Raw genomic sequence first — 19,947 nt, forward strand, 5'->3', positions numbered from 1 at the left:
ACTCTCAACCAAGCATTCTAAATCATGACACCCATCCTTTTAAAATGCAATACACTTAAAATATTCCCAACCAAGCAATCCCTAAACGAAGGACTAAATGAACAATAATCAAAGAGAAAAAGATGACAATATTATCAATTTATCATTGATCCTATTAACAAATTCAAGTAATAAGAAATCCATAGTAATAAAAGTTATAAGGAAATTGGAAGAATTTGATATGAGAAACAAAGAGTGATCTAGTTGATACCAGAACTCAACGTCATCTACTAACAATGCAAGAAAACAAAAAAAATAGCATTGTAGTGAATGTTTACTTTGATTCAACACTAAAGTTTGTAGACTTGTGGTTTGTGACTAGTAAAATTTTACATGTCAATCCATACTTTGGAAGAATTTTTTCATAAATAAAACTGGAAAAGCATTGTATGGGTGACTATGTTTTTGGAATTTCAAATGCATCATGTGAATTATTAAATTTCATTTATCGTGAAAGAATTATACCTCCCGACCAACAAAGGAAGAAATATTGATGGAGAAAGACATTTTTACTGTCGGTTCCTCTACTTTGATGGTGGGTACTACTGCTTTCCCAGAGCTTTTATCAGCTATTGTCTCTCCAATCTGCATAAACATGAGAATAATAACAAGCTATCATCCACTTGACACGTTTCCATAGAAAAAGCTCATAGATATGCAGACTGAAAAAAATACAACTACAGGATGGATCCGAGTGGACTGCTTACCATTATATCATTTATTCCACAAACTGTACAAATATCTCCTGCCTCCACATTCTCAGCTGGGACCCTGCTGAGGTTCTGATAAACAAAAAGTTCACTGACTTTTGCCAGTCTACATGTTTCATCTGATGTATAAACCTACAATCACAGAATTTTCATGAATTAAAAACTAGATATTTTCTACAGAAAGTTGTCTGTATCCATATTCACTCTTCCCTCCTTCCAAATGTCGATCCTTCCACTTGAACATTTACATATATAAATAAACATACATGTAAAAGATGTTCACCTTTAACAATATATCATCATTATCATTTTCCATAGATTTTTTTTCTTCTATTGTTCTAAACATTTAATGAAGAGATGGATTCTTACTTACAAAAGCATTAAATAGAAAATGGGAAGGGAAGCTGATTTGACCAAGCATGGATGATATTTTCCAAGTCCTTATCTAGATAGAGATCATTTCCATTTACCGCCTTCTTCGAGCAAATCATAAGCTTTGCACTGCTCTTTAGTAAAGGAAAAAACCAACCTACTGCATTTAAAGCCAAGAGATTTACAACAACCTTAGCCGCTGCTTATTACTTAAATAGGAAAAGTTATATTCCCAAGTGCCAAAGCCATGCTTTAATTAATTTGCTTCAGCACTTAGAAGATAGATAGCAATTGGTGCGATGAAACCTTAAGTAAAAGAAGAGTTTGGCAAATATAAATATCATATAAATAATTACAAATATATTGATCGAAATATTGATGAGTTTCTAAAATTGTCTATCAAATTACCAAATTAAGAAGAAAATGAACAACTAAGAGATGAAAATTTGGGTATTGCTTATGGAGAAGCTGTAATTCCTTGCGAAGAAACTCATCTCTAAGGCAAGCTTGTTGAGCTCGAACTGTTACCAGTTTCTCTTGACATTGAGTATTAATCTCACTCAGGCTTCGTTTGAGATGACTTTTTTATTACTTCTTAAAGTAGAGTTTAGTATAAAATTTTTTATTTTTAATTAAAACACTTTTAAAAGGCAATAAAAAAAGTCATCACAAATGAAGCTTTATCTCTCCAACAACGTAATAAGACGATAATAAAAATCAAATTATATGCAGGATGAATTTTCCGTTGTGAAAAAATAAAAAATAAAAATGTGATCAAATTTACCTCTATGCCGAGTATTTTCGTTGTAATCAGCTTCTTCTTGTTCTTTGGTCAGTTTCATAATGTATTCAAGGATTTTCTCTTCAAGACCCTCAAATGTCGAGGGATGATTGATCTCGTCATAGCCAACTTCTTTATTATCTATTGGATCTCTAACCATTTGTTTCTCCAATCCAATTTTGGAGTCTGGTCTTTGATCTTGGTATGCAGATCGAGAAGAATCGCTTCCTTGACATAAATCTCAAATTTTTACTCTCCTTGAGTTTTATAAGCCAATAAGGGAACAGTTTGCCTAAGCTAGATAAATGAAATGAATATCATAAGAACGTTTTGTATGATAAGGTTCCCAAAAAGAAAAAGCCAGGATCATAAAGTTGATTCTAGAAAGTTATAAAATGAAAATTGCAATAGCGGACACAGAGATGAACACCACAAGGATTATAGAAATATTAAGGATCAATGTCTAAAACATTAGCAGGAAACAATGGAGCATTCTCTTCACAATCTATAGAAATAAAACTGTCACAAAAAAAAACCTAGAAAAAAATTCATTATTGGAATTAACAATAAGCAAAGATTTTAGAAAGGAAAATTAATTCCAGAATTAACAATAAATTGCATTTCAAATTCAATTAATTAGATCAATGCTATGACCTTTAGATGATTTACGAAAGGAACATTTAAATTGTGATTTTTTTACAAAGAAATTACTTCGCAAGTATGGGGAGAGTCTTTCAAAATTTTAAAACAAAAAAATATGCATAGTTGACATGATTTTCAAGTATTACAAGATTTCTATGATGATTTTGAAATACAGACTATGCAGAATTGAATCTGCTTCCACAGTAAAATTGTTCAACTCAATAGAAATATTTGATCTATCATATTTTTTCATAGAAACATGTCAATTTCATTTCTTGCAAAAAAAAAAAAACCGAGTTAAAATTCTTTCAAGGGAAGGAGACATAGAGGGCAACAAATTAAGCACACGAGTAGCAATGAAAATAAAATAATTGATTGATAGACATTGCTAGAGGAATCAAGTAATTAAGAACAAGATTGACATCAAGAAAGCCTATGGAGTTTAAAAGGAAATAAATGTGATAGAAAATGAATTGAAAATCTTGTCCTTGGTTCACAAATCATAAAGAATCTTTTTATCATAATATATGAAAAACTGAATTTTTCTCATCCAATAATTTTAACTTAATATAATCTACCCAACTAACATGATGAGTATATTTCGTGATTAAATTACCCAATACCTAGTATAGAGCTCTATTACACCTCCATAAACCTCTTTTCACAAAAAATAGAGCTTAATTTTCAACTAACTTTTAGATCAAGATGATACTTAAGAAGAAAATCATAAACAATCAAAATAGATAAAAATATTATCCAAAAAGTAAAAGATGACATGGCTTCTTAGTGTCATAAATAGAGATGGTGATTAAGTTGATATACAGCACCAGATAAATTGTCGTTATCAAGTCCTGTTTGTAGAGTATGTTTTCTATGTTGAATAAGATTATAGAATGAAGATAGTTGATTGTGAATGTAGGCTATATCTATGTCAATGTTTAGTACATTTTTTTTGTGATTTTGAACTATATAACCTGCATTTATATGAGAAGCTACATATATTTCATCAAAGATGCAATATTAAATATGTATGTAGTTTATGTATTCATCAGGCCTAAATACTTCTAGCAGAAGCTTGCTACTAGATACTATAATTTTTATGTTTTGTTTTAGGAACATCGACAAATGCAGTGTTATCTACCCTGGAGGAGTATTTAAAATTTTTTTGCGAGAAACTGCAAATTGGAGAATAAAAATATATTCAGTGTGACATGAAATTAGTAAAGACAAACACTGTAATTACACTTAAATTTAGATTGAATTAAACGAACATTAAGGATTTGTTTGAGTTGGTTGGAGTTATTTGTAAAGTTGATCGCCAATTTGTTGTGGGGAGAACAACTTAATTATTCTAGGAGCATTGTGCTTCATGCTGCAGCTTATATATCTATAAGGAAACATCTGTTCAGATTAATTCCAAATAAAGCTAGCAAAACTAAAAATAGAATCCAACAAATTTACACACCAAAATATAACTATTTTGTCAGACATTTTTTAAATTCGGATAAACAATATATTTCATCGTAGAGGAGAAGAACACTGCAGAGAGGAGAAGAACACCTTAGAGGAAAAGAAATGGAAAGGCGGAAGAGCAACCTACTATCCGACATGAGAAGAAGCCGATCAGAGAATCAGTGGTGCCGGCAACGCAGTAATTTCTGCCAGGGAGAAAAACGACAACAACTAAGAAGAAAATGAGGTATGTAAAAGAAGAGTATGCGTCGGAGAAAAGAGAGAGAGATAAACTAATTGCAAACCCTATAAAAAGTTGAAGTGGGAATTTAGGCTTAAAAGGGGAAAAAATTATAATTTGACGAGAGTGGGGAGCACGGGAGACTGTAGGCTGCAGCGAGCGGCGTCAGCGAACAAAATCAAATCGGGAAGAAGTGAAGAGAAATCACAGAAATTAAAAAAATAATAATAATAAGTTAACCAGGGATGTTTACAGGAGCCGACGAGCAGAAAAACAACAAAAACAATTAAGTAAAAGGAGGACGGAGAGTTTGGGAGAAAACCCTAACCCTAGGCCCCACTAACCTTCGATTCCTCACAGCAGTCCCACCAACCTTCGATTACTCACAGCAGCCACACCATCGTTTCCGGCGAGCTTTGAGCGCAGATAGACCGAGTCGCTTCTTTGATTACTAGCCTTCAGCTTCAAGGCCTTCGGCGCTTCAAGCAGAAAATGAGAGACCGTTCGGCCGTCCTCTCTGCCATAGTCGCACTCTTAAATTAGTTTGATTTGTCGTCTTACCTAAATGCCCTTATAACCGTTACTTACATCTCAAAAAATAAAAATTATTTTTTACATTTCCAAAAAAAAAAATATATTTTACTGTATGTTTTAATAAGTGAACTATTAATTAGATAAATAATATATAGTCATTAAATAAAATTCTTATATATATATATATATATATATTGGTTAGATTATTTTGTTCTAATTTTGAATTTCTTTAGTTTAATATTTTTATTCTATTTTTTTTTCGATTCCAAACTCTATCTATAAATCCTTATTGACATCATATTAAACATAATAAAATAAATAAATAGATAGAAACCCCACAAAAATATGTCATGATTAATGATGAACAAATTATTCAAACAAAGTCAACCTAAAAATCTAAATATTAGGGGAGATAATTTACAAACATTTATATTAAATTTTAACATTCTAGTTTCACTACAGCAAAATCACCAATTAACGGAGGCTTTTTCTGATGGAAAGTGATACTTTTCCGGCAGTTTTCCAGTGGATAAATTTCCGCCGGTAAAAAATGCGCCGAAAAATTTTTTCCAACAGCCTTTTCCGACGGTAAAATATTCTGGCAGCTTTTCGGCGCTCTTTGTCCGCCGGAAAATTCAAAAAAAAAAATTTCTTTGGTTGTCTGGGTGGCTGTTTGTGGGATTTCTTCTTGTATCCCTCAGATGGTGCTTTTGGAGGAATTATTGTTTTGTGGAAAGCAAATTTGGCTAATTTCTCTCTAGTGGAAGCTTCTCCTCAATGTGTAATTCGGAAGCTTAATATCTTCAACAAAGGCACTTGGATGATCTCGACGGTGTATGGCAACAAAAACTTTCACTTGAGGAGGTTGTTGGAATAATTAGAAGGCTGTGGTGAGAAGGAAATCCCTATGGTAGTAGGAGGTGATTTTAATTGTATATTAGCCCAAGATGAAAATAGGGGTGGGAAGAAATTCTCATTTTCTCAAGGGCCACAAGAAATGAGAGCTTTCATGACAAAGATGGATCTTCATGATGTTGGCTTGGTAGGGCCAAAATTTACATGGTATAACAAAAAAACCAGAAATGCTTGTATCCTTAAGAGGTTTGGTAGGTGCCTTTTGAACACTAAAGCCTTGAATGAGATTCACAATGCAGCAGTTAAGCATTTGGAGAGAATCACTTCTGACCATTGCTCGTTACTTCTAAGGTTTTGTAATGAAAAATTACAGCAGAGCAGGTTGCTTTGATATGAGGAGGTATGGTCCTCATATCCGGCATCTAAAGCTATTGTTCTAAAGACTTGTAGTAAACCAGTTAAAGGTGATGCTATGAATTTTATTAATGTGAAGTGCAAGAGGGTGTTGAGAGCCCTTCATTATTAGAGTAAAACAAAACTGAAGATTTTTCTAGATCTTAAAGAAGCATTGAAAAAGGAGATCTCCAATTTATAGATTGAAGAATCAAATGGCCATGGACTATCTTGTGAAAAGCTATTGATGTTAAGAGCCAAAACTCATGAATTCAATTTGACTGTAGCAAGGATTAATAGATGGTGGAGACAAAGATCTAAGGTGAGGTGGATTTAGGAGGATGACATGAATTCCAATCTCTTCCATTCCTTTGCTAATGGAGGAAGATTGGGGAATGAAATTCGATAACTGAGGAATGAAGATGGGATTTTGGTAGAAGAGCAAGCAGATATTGAAGGAATCATGTTGAAATTCTACAAGGATAAATGGAAGAAACGAACCAGCTGCTTGGAGGGGTGGATGCCAGGTTTGAATTTTTTATCTGAATCCAATTTTTTGCTTCTACAGGCAGAGTTCACTTTATCAGAACTAGAATTGGTAATCCAAAACTGCAGTTCTAATGTTTCTCATGGACTTGATGGAATTACCAATTTATTTTTTAAAAACTATTGGAGCATAATAGGTAATGAGTTGTGGCTTATTGTGAACCAATTTTTTCAAATAGGGAAGCTCTGTTCCGTATGGAAAGAATCACTTGTGGTCCTTATTCCTAAAGTGACCAACCCGAAAACTCCTCCAAGATTCCATCCAATAAGTCATTCTTGTGTTTTATACAAAATTATAGCCAAAATGGCTATTGAAAGTGGTTAGTGGACTTATTTAAGAAGTTCAAACTGCTTTTATTAAGGGTAGATCTCCATCTACTCATATTTTATTAGCCCATGAACTTTTCAACAAACTCAGATTTTTGAAATCTAGGAAAGGTTTTTTGGCTATCAAGCTAGATATGGAACAAGCCTATGATAGTATGGCTTGGGAAACGTTAAGACTGGTGTTGGATCTCTAAGGTTTTCCAAATAGTTTTATTAATGTTCTCATGGAATGTGTTGAGAATCTTGAGTTTTTTATCATGATAAATGGCAAAATTTTTGAAGGTATCAAAGCAAAAAGTGGGTTTAGAAAGGGTTGTCCGTTCTCTCCTTATTTGTTTATTATTTGCCATCAGATTTTGACAAATTATTTATCTCACAGAGGTAGAAAATTGGGTATAAAAATCTCTAAAAATACTCCTAAAATCTCACATTTATTGTATGCAGATGACATACTCGTATTTTCCAAAGCAACTTTAAAATGTATGAAGAAATTCAAGGGAATTATAGCAGATTTTGGTAGACGAACTGGACAAAAAGTTAATGAGCAAAAATTTGTTATCCTGTTTGGAAAATTGATGAGGAGGAAAAGGAGGAAGGCAATTTCTAAGCTTTGGGATTACAAAAAAGTTAATGAGTTCAACAATCTTGGGATCAAGATGACTCTTAGAAGACTGATGGCTTTAGATTTTAACTATATCATAGAGAAAGCTGCTAACAAACTAAATGTTTGGGGTAAGCAATCTATTTCTCTAGCTGGTAGGCTTGTATTGGTTAAATCAGTAATAGTTTCATTATCGGTTTTTATGGCTGCTCACTCATTGGTTCCAATGAGTACCTTAAAAAAGTTGGATAAAGTTTGTAGAAGCTTTATTTAGGATAAACAAGGTGGTATCCACAGTTTACACTATGTGGCTTGGGACAACTTATGCAAGAGTTGGAAGGAAGGAGGCCAAGGTGTGCATTCGGTGGTCAATATTGCCGGTCCTCTAGGACTATATTTGCCTGGAGTTTGGTGAAAAAAGAAGATTCATTGTTTAACAAGTTCTTAAAAGCAAAATATGGAATGAAGATTTCGGAAAATTCCAGTAATTACAATGTTTTTGTTTCCCTTAGTTCCATCTTAGGCACCATAACCCACATAAAATAGTAAACCCTTTTTTTGGAGTTTTATGTTTCTCTGGCATGCTAAGACACATCTCACACACTTGCACTGACCACCATAGAACATGTTTGGTGTGGAGACCAAAATTGTTTAATTCATAGCATAACATGCAAGCATTTCATCCAACATTTTATAAGATGGAACTAAAACTTATTTGGGTTCCCAAATCTGACCAATGATTATTTTGTAGGGATGCTCTCGTAGAAGGCCTCGTGGAGCATATGGCACCTAGATAGTAGATGATCAAGACACACGACTAGAGATATAAGTCAATTCATTTTGTTACAAATCAATTCATTTTATTAGAGGTCAGGTGACACTTGCAGATAACACCGCTAAGAGAGTGCTGGGCTCAGGTATAATTAGCGACTCAAAAAATTTTCTGATTCAAAATGTTTTTCTAGCAGATGGCTTAAAACATAACATGCTTAGCATAAGTTAGCTCTATGATAAAGGCTCCAAAATTAATTTTTTGTATGCCAACTACATTATATGCTTAATAGAAACACTGTATTATAAGGAAAAAGAATCAATAATATTTACATGCTTGATTTAAATTATATTGAACCTCCTACTTCTCTTTGCCTAGAAACTATTGGTGATGAATCATGGTTGATGCATAGGAGATTGTGTCATACAAGAATGAAAAATCATAAAAAATCACCCAAAAAGACTTAGTGAGTGGCATACCCAAACTATAGTTCACTAAGAACCACCTGTGTGATGCCTGTCAGATAGAAAGGCAAGTCAAATTGTCCTTCCACTCAATCAAGGATATTAATACTAGCAAACCTTTAGCAGTCCTTCACTTGAATTTCTTTCAATACATTAGCATTGTAATCCTAGGAGAGAAAGTTTTTGGGTATGTAATTATTGATGATTAATCAGGGTTTAGATTCCTATCTCATAAGAGTGAATAATTCAAGGAATTTAGATCATTCTCCAATTGAATTTAGAGGATGCTAGGTTGTGAAATCCTAATAATTCATAGTGATCATGGTGAAGAATTTTTGAATGTAAAATTTAAAACCTACTGTATGGAACAAGAGATAGGTCAAAAAATTTCAACTCATAGAACCGTTCAGTAGAATGGGGCTGCTGAAAGAAAAAATAGGACCTTGGTAGATGCCACTATAGCCATATTAGTTGAATTCACACTTCCTAAATACTTCTAGGTAAAAGTAGTGAATATAATTTGTTATGTTCTGAATAGAATTAATGTTAGATTCAGAATAAATAAGAAACCCTATAAAATTCTTAAGGGTAGGACTCCTAACCTCTCTCACCTTCATGTCTTTGGATGTAAAGTGTTTATTTTGAAAATTGGGAAATCTCTACTAGGAAAGTTTGACCCAAAATCTGATGAGTGAGTGTTCCTAGGGTACTCAAATGTTGGAAAATCCTATAGAGTTATCAATAAAAGGACACTGGTGGTAGAGGAGACCTCTAATATTATAATTGATGAATTTAATAATTTTGGGGGGGTCTAGGTTCGAAGAAAAAGTTGTAGAAATCAACCGAGGAGTATAATCTTTAAATATAGAGGAATGGGTGGAACTTGAAAATTCGCTACCTAGAAAATAGAGATATTTTTCAAGTCATCCTAAAGAACTGATCTTAGGAGACCCATCTGAAGGTGTTAAAAACTTTGTGACTTAAAAAAGAAGTAAATCACTCTTTCTTCATCTCAAATAATAAACCAATCAATATAATTTAAGCCTTATTTGGTGAATCCTAAGTCCTAGCCATACAAGAAGAGTTAAATAAATTTGTGAGAAATAATGTTTGGGAATTAGTTGACAGATTGAAGGACTAGAGTATTGTTGGAATAAAATGGGTTTTCAAAAATAAAATGAATGATTTTGTCTTAGTGGTTAAAAAAAAAACAAGATTAGTGGCTAAGGGGAATAACAAGATAGAAGAAATTAATTTTAAAGAAACATTTGCCTCTATAGCTCGACTAGAAGCCATAAGAATGCTACAAACTTTTTCATGCTTTAAGCGATTCAAATTGTACCAAATGGATGTTAAAAGTGCCTTTCTAAATGAGGTAATAAAAGAATGTGTATGTTGAACAATCCACAAGCTTTGAAAATTTATAATTTCCTATCATTGTGGTTCAAATAATATATATATATATATAATAAGCACATAAAGCATGATATGAAATGCTAAGCACATTCCTACTAGAGATAACCTTTGTTAAGGGAAGTGTAGACAACACCCTATTTCTAAAGTAAGGTAGTAGATGGACTACTCATTGTCAAAGATTATGTTAATGATATTCTGTTTGGATCTTCTAATAAAAAACTTGTGATGAATTTTCAAAATTATTGAGTTAGGATTTTGAGATGTGTATGATTGAAGAACTGACCTACTTTCTTGCATTTAGTATAAGGCCAAAGGATGATGTAATTTTCCTTAGTCAATCAAAATACATTAAGGATGTCCTTAAGAAATAGGAAATATATATGGCCAAGCCAATAAATATTCCCATGAGTTTTACTATTTAATTAGATAAGGACTTAAATTGAAAATCATTTGATCAGAAGAAATATAGAGGAATAATTATATCACATCTTCACTTGACTACTACCATTCATGATATTATATTTAATATTTGTCGTTGTCCTAGATTTCAGGTTGATCAAAAAGAGTCCCACTTGACTATTGTGACGAGAATCTTTGGATATCTCTTAGGAAACTAAAATTTAGGAATTTGGTATCCTAGTTATGACACTTCTATTAAAATCAAAGGATATTCTAATTTAGATTTTACAGGATAAAGAGTTGATAGGAAAGCAATTATGGAACATGTCAATTCATAGGAAAGTTCTTAGTCTCCTTGTTCAGTAGAAAATTGAACTAAGTTTCCTTATTTACTGTTAAAGTTAAAAACACAGCTTTAAGAAGTGAAATGGTCAAAGCCATTTTGTTAAAAAATTAAATACTATATTTAGAGTTACGTATAGGTACCATTTTAGTCTTATGTGATAACTCTAGTGTCATATGTATTTTAAAGAATCCAATCAAACACTCTATGACCAAACACATAAACATAATGCACCATTTCATTAGGGACCATATCACCAAGGGAGACATAGAGCTAAATCAAGTAGCCGTTGAATCCCAAGTTATAGATATCTTTACAAAACAACAAGACTTTGAAACCTTCAACACCTTAAGGAAAATATTAGGTATGATATATACTCAAGGTTGAAATTTATGCTTTTTGTTTATGTTCTTTTTTATTTTATTTATATGCTTGTTTCTATTTATGTGTTTTAGTTTTTTGCTTTTGAGTTTTTGTAGTTATCCTTTAGAGCTTTATGAATCAGATCACTACTCACTTCTGCTATTGAGTTTGTTGATTAAATTATATTTTTTCCTTATTTATTTAAAAGCATGTAAGCAGTAATTTCTCCTCTACAATAGTTGAAGGAAGAAATATTGATGATTGTTTCTCTTCCTCTAACTCCTTTAGTAACGTATTTTCTTTTTGAATCAAAATATATTTCAAAATAAAAGTTAGAATTTGAAATAGAGATCTATTTTATCTTCCTACATTAATATATCTCATATGAATAATGTTCCAAGTCAATGATTCTCTTTCAAGTTTTTTTAATTGTTATTTACATTTATCATAAGGAAATGATTTTGTTTAGCCATTTATCCTTCCTTATATAAGAGAGTGAGTTAATGTTCTAACATATTTGGAAGATAATATCACAACTAAGAAATTTTTTCAATAATTTAGAAAGGAGGCAAGCATGAAAAAAATAAAAAGATGTACAAAATGAGCCCAAAATTGAAATAAAAACACAATGATCACCAAATAATTACAAGATGCGTAAATTGCATCAAAAATTAAAAAATGTGCAATCTACGCAAAAAGCATATAAAGAGGAACAAGATGATCCCACTATAAGTAAGCTTTCCTTTCTTTCAAATCCTTAAAATCTTAGAAGTCTCCCATTGCAAAATGAAATCTCCTACACTTGAATTTGAAAATTATGATTTCATATTTATTACTTTGCAATATTATTCTATTAGATTTTTTTCCAAAACAAAGTTTGAAAACATCATTTTACAAATTTATTTTTTGATTTGGATTTTTTAGAAATAATTTTAACCTGTAATGAGTTTGAGCAAGGGTTTACAAAATCAAATTTTCTAACCTTTCTAAATTTTTAACATTGTCAATTCATTTCTCACTATTTTTAAATCTAATAATAAGAAAAATTCATCATTTACTAGTGAAAATAGATTAAAAAAACAAAACAAAAAACTTTGTTCTATTTAGTGTTTTCTTTTTCCTCCATTTTGTAAGGTCAAAAGGGGGAGTAGTGTGTTGTTTACATCATGTGTTTTTAATGAAACTAGTTTTTTGCTTAATTGTCTTATGTTTTTAATTATGTCTTGTATTTTCTTAAAAAATTTAACTTTCCTTACTTCCAAAAAATCACATCCTAAGGAGGAGTTTCAAAGAATGTTAAAAGCTTTTAATATTTTTAAATAATAATGTTAATCGTCATAAAAAATGAGGAGATTGTTGCAAATTTGGGCCCAAGTACTTTGATTTTTATTATAAAAAATATTATTATTTCATTATCACTATTATTATTGCATATCTATCTTGATGGACTATCACTAACATTTTAGGTCCACACGCCCACTAGTAATGTCAATGAGCTCAAGATTGGGTAGACTAGAATTGAGTCTATTTGTAATTTCAATTTTGATGTACTTTTGCCTTTCTTAACTCAAATCTTATATCTGGTGGACAATAGGTTCATTAACCTTACAAACACACACACAAGAGAGTGAGTTATTGAGTTAAAGAAATTTTTAGTTTTTGACCAATTGTACAGTACTATATATATTGTACTACATAATTAGTTAAAATAGAAAACCCTAATTAGGGTACTTCTATTAATTAATAGTTATTAAACTAATCATACTGTATAATACATATCATATGGGACGTTCAGCTAGGATTATTAAAAATAACCTCCAATCATAATTTAGGCAATATCATAATATTCAAATTTTGATGTAATTATACAGTATGATATACATCATATTAGATAACTTATGATGATCATGCCTAAATTTATCATTTGAATAAGGGACTAATTATTGTAGAATTGCTTGATCAGATCATAAAGGACGATTGATGATAATTGTACTAGATAACCCGGGAGATAAATGGGATGATACATGATCATCCTGTATCATAAAAGATGAAAATCCATGATTTTCCTTCTAATCATGCAAATCAATCATACAGGAAGACCCAAGAAATGTGCATGATGATATTTAAATTATCGCCTATCATATTGGATGATCAGTATAGTATCTTGAACTAATAGTACAAGACCATCGAAGAATTATACTGAATGACCAGTATAAATATATGAACTGATTTTACACGATAATGTTATTCGTACTATTTGTAACAGAAGTTTTGTAGTAATCATATAGGATGATCTCAGGATCATACTTGATGATCTTTGATGACCTAGAATTAGTTAGAGGCATTCTATTTAAGCTCTCATATCTTTCTTTAGAAATATCTTTTGTTGTCTTATTTTGAGAGGGAGCTTAGAGGAAGAGAAGGAGAGCTTTGGGTGAGAAGAAAGGGTGAAATTCTTATGAGGGGGAGTTGTGTGGGATTTACAAAGGTTACTCCATGTAAGGTTTCCATCATCTTCTTCAAACTACATCCTTGATTCCTTCGTGGTACTAGGGAGACCTTCAATATCTGATTCATGCTCTTTGCCTACTCAAGGAGGGAGTAAAAAGATTCAGGTTCTCTGCCTACTCCAGGAAGAACTAAAAGGATTCAAGTTCTCTACTTTATCAGGTGGGTCAAAAATATTCAAGGTACTCTGCCTTATTGGGTCGGTGGAAGAGATTTTCATAAGGGCTTTTTGTGGGGGCTATAGAGTGTCACTAAAAGTTTTAGTGCAATACTCAGAGGAGGCCTCTGTGGAGTTGACGTAGGTTAGATTTGACCGAGCCACTATAAAATTTAGTGTGTTTGTTCTTTTAACTTTCTGCATTTTAATTTCCATACTCGTTTATGATTTTAATGTGGTTAAAATTTCTGATTCTTATAAACTTAATTTTCTTCTGTATTGTTGGATAATCTTATTTTTTAAAAAACATTTATAAAGATAAAAAACTTTACTTTTTTTCTAAGTAATTTAAAAAATAACAAATTCACCCCCACCCCCACCCCCACCCCTCTTAGTTAGCCTCGGGCTTATTCTTAAAGGTTTAATAACCTTCACAAACTTTCAAGATCATACACAACTTGTAAATAATAAAATCATTAACAAACTAGAAATAGATAAGCACAATAATCTTAATATTCAAATTCCTAAAGCTTGAATGGTCATCATAAATTGAGGAAGAACATGGAAGATGACCCAATTAGTATAGTGGAGTAGACCAAGGAACAAATTAGAGCAATGAATATCCCTATAGGGAATGCTGCACAACAGATTAATAAGAAGTTCAACCCTATCAACATCCTAATAGACAACACAATAAAGAGGAAAAAACTTATAAGTATACCAAACCAATAAGAGCTTAACCAAACTAGAGGGGTGAATAATAGATTTATTATCCAAATAACTATAGGTTAACATCTCAAAATAGACATCATAATGAACTAAAACGTCCCCTACTATGAGAACATTAAGGCTCCCAAACCAATAACTATTAAACCCAAAATTCTATATCTAATGATGGTTCTAAAAACCATTCATAAAAACAATCCAAAAAAGGCCCCGGGTGGAGACTGGTATTGTGAAGAACGTGAAAGGAGTTGTTTGAGTATAAGGCAGAATAGAAGTTTGGTGGGGCAGGATATTGGAGGTTGTATTTAGATTCTAAGACATAGGTTATGATATGACCTAAGGCGAGATTGGGCTTCCTTCTATGTCCAAGATCTCTAATGCTCGTCAGGTGCTTAATGTATTGAAAAATCAGATCGGTGGTATTAAACTCACTGGACTTTGCGATTGAGAACTTTTCTATCTTGCTACAATAATCTATCTTATTTCTATAATGTTTAAAATCTTTGTATTACTTTCAAATTATTTGAAATCTTATCGTTGCATTTATCATATAAATTTGATTCTATTTTATAGTTTATTCTTTTCCATATTAGAGAGTGAATTTTTTTTCTCTAATATATGAAAGATATACTCACAACTGAGAGTTTTTAAGAGTTTTGAAAATGGGTCTTGCTTGCAAAAATGATAAGGGCATCAACTTAGCCCCAAAAAGAAAAGAAAAGTGAAAAGATGCAGTTTGACCGCAAATAATTGAAAGATACACAAAGTGTATCAAAAATCAAAAGATGTGCAATGTGCTCTAATTAACTAACAAGAGACATAAAATGAGCCCACAATTTGCAAGCCTCCTTCTCTTTCAAACATTTAAATTTAGAAGAATTTTTGTGTCACTTGATATTTTCAAAAGCTTGATTTCAAATTTTATGATTGTAACAAATTGCTCTAATACCACTTGAAAATTTGACAGGGATGTTAAGCCCTAATGAAGTAGTCCCAAGGCTAACTAAGAGGTGGGTGAATTGATATTAAAAAAATCTTTAAGAAAAAAGCATAATCATAGCCAAACCAAGATTCACCACAGAATTCAAAGTGCAGAAATTTGAATGCAAAAGTACAATAAGAAAGAACACACTTGATTTTATAGTGGTTCGGTCAACCTGACCTATGTCCACTCATCGGAGCCTCTCCTCTGAGAAGAATTGTATTAAACACAATGTCTCTCCTTTTACCCCCATAGCAATATGGAGATGCCCATACAAAAACTCCTTTCCACCAACCCCGATGTGGTAGAGAACCCAACTCCTTTTACTTCCTCCTTATGCATGCAGAGAACCCAACTCCTTTTTCTTCTTCCTGAAGCAGGCAGAGAACCCAACTCCTTTTGTTTGCTCCTAAAACAGGTAAAGTACCTCGATTAGATGCTAAAGTAGACATCTCTAGAACCCCCAAGTAACTAGAGATGATGACCAAAGAAGATGATGATGAATCCTTGCTTGGAGTAACCTTTATGAAACCCCTCACAAACTCTCCCTCATAAGATCCTCTCTCTCTCTCTCTTTCTCTCCCTTTCCTCTTGGCTCTCTCAGGTCAGGACAGTAGCAAAAGTCCTCTCTTTTGAAAAATAAAAAAGCTTTTAAAGAAGGGCTAAGAATAGCCCTAATTAGTAACTAATCATCAAATATCATCCTGAATGATAGTACATCATCCTGTACTATTCATTCAACACAACGAATATCATCCAGAAAATCGCCCTGGATGGATGTCTAGACAACTAAAAAATAACTAGATCATCTGTGCTGATTAGTACAAAATGTCGAATATCATCTAAAACATCACCCTGAATGGATGTTTAGACGATGGAAAAATAACTTGATCTTCCAAGATGTTCTCCCGATCATCCCGGACGATTAGTTCAATTCAATACATATCATACAGAGCATCACCCTAAATGGAACCAGGCTGATGTTTAATCATCCAAGAAGAACTAATATTTTTGAACAGATCATCCTAGTCGATCCTGCGATCATCCAAGATGATATGATCGAGCAATCAAACCTTATATACTTTTCTTAATTAGAAGATTAATTTAGGCATAATTGCACTACATCATCCAAGAGGATATCCTAGATGATGTCCTGGACCATGTCAAAAATAAAAGATACCTAAATAGATCTGACGGCTGATTTTTTCTAATTTGAACCTATCATCCCGGTTAATACTAATATCGTCCAGGATGACTCTCTTAATTGCGGCTACCTTAACCAAGACGCCTTAATTAGGGTTTCTATTTTTAATTGATCGTCTAAGCTAATTTTTTGAATGTCCCAGATGATGTGATCAAAAATAAAAAACTCTAAAACAGTCAAAAAATTTCCCTCAAGAGTGTGTGTGCATGGTTACTTAGCATCAGGATCCATATTATTACAAAGGACTCAAGAAAAGGTAAAAGACACATGTCGTTCATTACAAATTGACTCAGTCTACCCAGACTTGAGCTGGTTCGATTTGCAGTTTGATCTTGTGGACCAAAAATATTTGTAGGAAAGATAGTCGTACAAAAATAAAAGTAATTGCTATCATGAAAATTATATTCCCTAAAAATATATTCACAATAATCTCCCCCTTTTTTATGATGGCAAATAATCAAACAATTAAATTATTTCAGTAGATACAATGTGAATCAGGAAGTTCAAATTTTACTAAGGAATGAATAGTTTATAACTAATAAACATAAAAGAATGAGCACAATACAACATAAAATAGTACACAACTACTACCCCTTTTGACAGCACAAAAAGGTGGAGGGAAGGAGAAAAGAAATAAAATAGAAACTAGAAATAAAAAGTAAACTACAGAGAAAAGACAACAACACAAAAACAAACTAAAAGAAAGACGGCCCCTGATTATCTGAAGGAGGTGGTGGTGGTGGTGATAGAAAAAAGTAACTGGAAAGAGTCACAAACTTCTCCCCAAACAAGGCCATGTCCTAGTCGTGCTGGTGCTACTGGTGAGCAATGTACGAGTCAAAATGAGCAACGTACAAGTCAAAATGAGCAACATCCTCTTCATATTGGTGCACCTATGCTGCAATGTTGGTCTCAAAGTGAGTCTCCCACCGACTGAACCGCTCTACCAGCTGATCCAGCTGTTAGTACTAGCAGAGTGGAGCAGGTGCATGAACAGGTGCAGGAACCACATCCTCCTCTGCTCTCTCAGCTTACATGTTCCCCGGGTGGAGACGAGTACAATGAAGAACATGGAAGTAGTTGTTTGAGTAGAAGTTAGGCAGGAAGGTTAGTGGGGAAGGATATTGGAGGTTAAATTTGGATTTCAAGACATAGGTTATGATGTGTCCTAAGGCATGATTGGGCTTCCTTCTATATCATGGATCTCTAATGCTCGTCAGGTGCTTAATGTATCGAAAAATAAGATCAATAGCATTAAACTCATTGGACTTTGCAATTGAGATCTTTTTTATTTTGCTACAGTGATCTTTCTTATATCAATAATATTTAAAGTTTTTATATTACTTTCAAATTCTTTGAAATCTTGTCATTGCATTTATTATATGAATTTGATTCTATTTTGTGATTTATTTTTCCATATATTAGAGAGTAAGTTTTTCTTCTATAATATATGGAAGATATACTCACAATTGAGAGTTTTTAAGAGTTTTGAAAAGGAGTCTAGCTTGCTAAAATGATATGGGCATAAAATTAGCCACAAAAAGAAAAGAAAAGTGAAAAGATGCGCAATGAAAGCCAAAAATTGAAAGATACATAAAGTGTATCAAAAATTAAAAGATCCGCAAAGTGCACCAATCAATTGACAAGAGGCATAAAATGAGCCCAAAATTTGCAAGCCTCCTTATCTTTCAAACATTTAAATCTTAGAAAAATTCATGTGTCACTTGATATTTTCAAATGTTTAATTTCAAATTTTATGATTGCGACAAATTGCTCTGATACCACTTGAATGTTCGACAGGGATTTTAAGCCCTACGGAACTAGTCTTAAGGCTAACCAAAATGGGGGGTGAATTGGTATTTAAAAAATTCTTTCAGCAAAGCACAATCACAACCAAACCAAGATTTACCACAAAAATCAAAGTACAAAAATTTAAATTCAAAAGTACAATAAGAAAGAACACACCAGATTTTAAACTGGTTCGATCAACCTGACCAACATCCACTCCTTGGAGCCTCTCCTCCAAGTATTGCACTAAAGATAGTGTCTCTCCTTTTTCCCACATAGTAAGGTGGAGAAGCCCGTACAAAAACTCCTTTCCACCAACCCTGATGAGGCAGAGAACCCAACCCCTTTTGCTTCCTCCTGAAGTTAGCAGAGAACACAACTCCTTTTGCTTCCTCCAGAAGCAGGTAGAAAACCTGATGAATCCTTGATTGGAGAAACCTTTGTGAAACCCCTCATAATCTGCCAGTCACAAGATCCTCTCTCTCTCTCTCACTCTTTCTCTCCCTCTCCTCTTGGCTCTCTCAGGTTAGGACAACAACAAAAGATATCTCTTTTGAAAAAAAAAGAGAGCTTTTAAACAAGGGCTCAAAATAGCACTAATTAAAATAACTTGATCGTCTAGGTCGAACTCTCGATCATCCTGGATGATTAGTTAAATTTAATACATATCATCCAAAGCATCGCCCTTAATGGAACCAGGCTAATATTTGATCGTCTAGGAAGAACTAAGGTTTGTGAATTGATCATCCTGGCCAATTTGCGATTGTCCATGAACGATATAATCGAGCAATGAAACCTTAAATACTTTTCTTAATTACCAAGTTAATTTAGGCATAATTGCACTGCATTATCCAGAATGATATCCTGGATGATGTCTAAAAGTAAAAGATTCCTAAAAAGATCTAGCGGTTGATTCTTTCTGATTTGAGCCTATCATCCCAGCTAATACTAATATCATCCAGGATGATTCTCTTAATTGCGGTGACCTTAACTAGGATGCCTTAAATAGGGTTTATGTTTTTAACTGATCATCCCGAATAATGTGATCAAAAATAGAAAATTGTAAAACAGTCAAAAATTTTCCCTCAAGTGTATGTGTGCAAGGTTACATAGCATCAGGACCCACATTATTACAAAGGACTCAAAAAAGGTAAAAGATACATGTTGTTCATTACAAACTAACTCAGTTCTAATCTACCCAATCTTGAGCTGATTCGAATTGCAGCTTAATCTTGTGGATCTGAAATGTTAGTAAACAAGGAAGTTATAGAGAAATAGAAGTTTTTGCTATCATCAAAATTATATTCTCTGAAAATAGATTCACAACAGATA

The 19,947-nt window shown here is 32.8% G+C and overlaps 1 protein-coding gene across 14 annotated transcripts in view; it reads right to left on the bottom strand.

Moving 5' to 3' along the window:
* The window catches only part of LOC110101387, an 11,879-nt gene extending 7,117 nt beyond the window's left edge, over nt 1-4,762 (bottom strand). Inside the window, exons 1-6 of one of the 14 annotated variants that reach the window (XR_003700501.1) lie at nt 4,582-4,762; nt 4,145-4,202; nt 1,906-2,199; nt 1,123-1,281; nt 747-881; nt 7-624 (exon numbers count right to left, since the gene is read on the bottom strand). Coding sequence is in view for 1 of the 14 variants with exons in the window: in XM_028694229.1 (XP_028550062.1) it covers nt 505-624; nt 747-881; nt 1,123-1,170 (303 nt within the window). In the remaining 13 variants the exon portion in view is untranslated. Of the gene's footprint in view, nt 1-6; nt 625-746; nt 882-1,122; nt 1,282-1,905; nt 2,200-4,104; nt 4,203-4,581 lie in introns of those variants that run through there. The other 13 variants (XR_003700502.1, XR_003700500.1, XR_003700497.1 and 10 more) reach the window with 13 other exon arrangements.
* Nucleotides 4,763-19,947: the final 15,185 nt, after the last annotated feature.

Source organism: Dendrobium catenatum, unplaced genomic scaffold (assembly GCF_001605985.2).
Source record: "Dendrobium catenatum unplaced genomic scaffold, ASM160598v2 fragScaff_scaffold_414, whole genome shotgun sequence".
Classification (NCBI taxonomy): Eukaryota; Viridiplantae; Streptophyta; class Magnoliopsida; order Asparagales; family Orchidaceae; genus Dendrobium; species Dendrobium catenatum.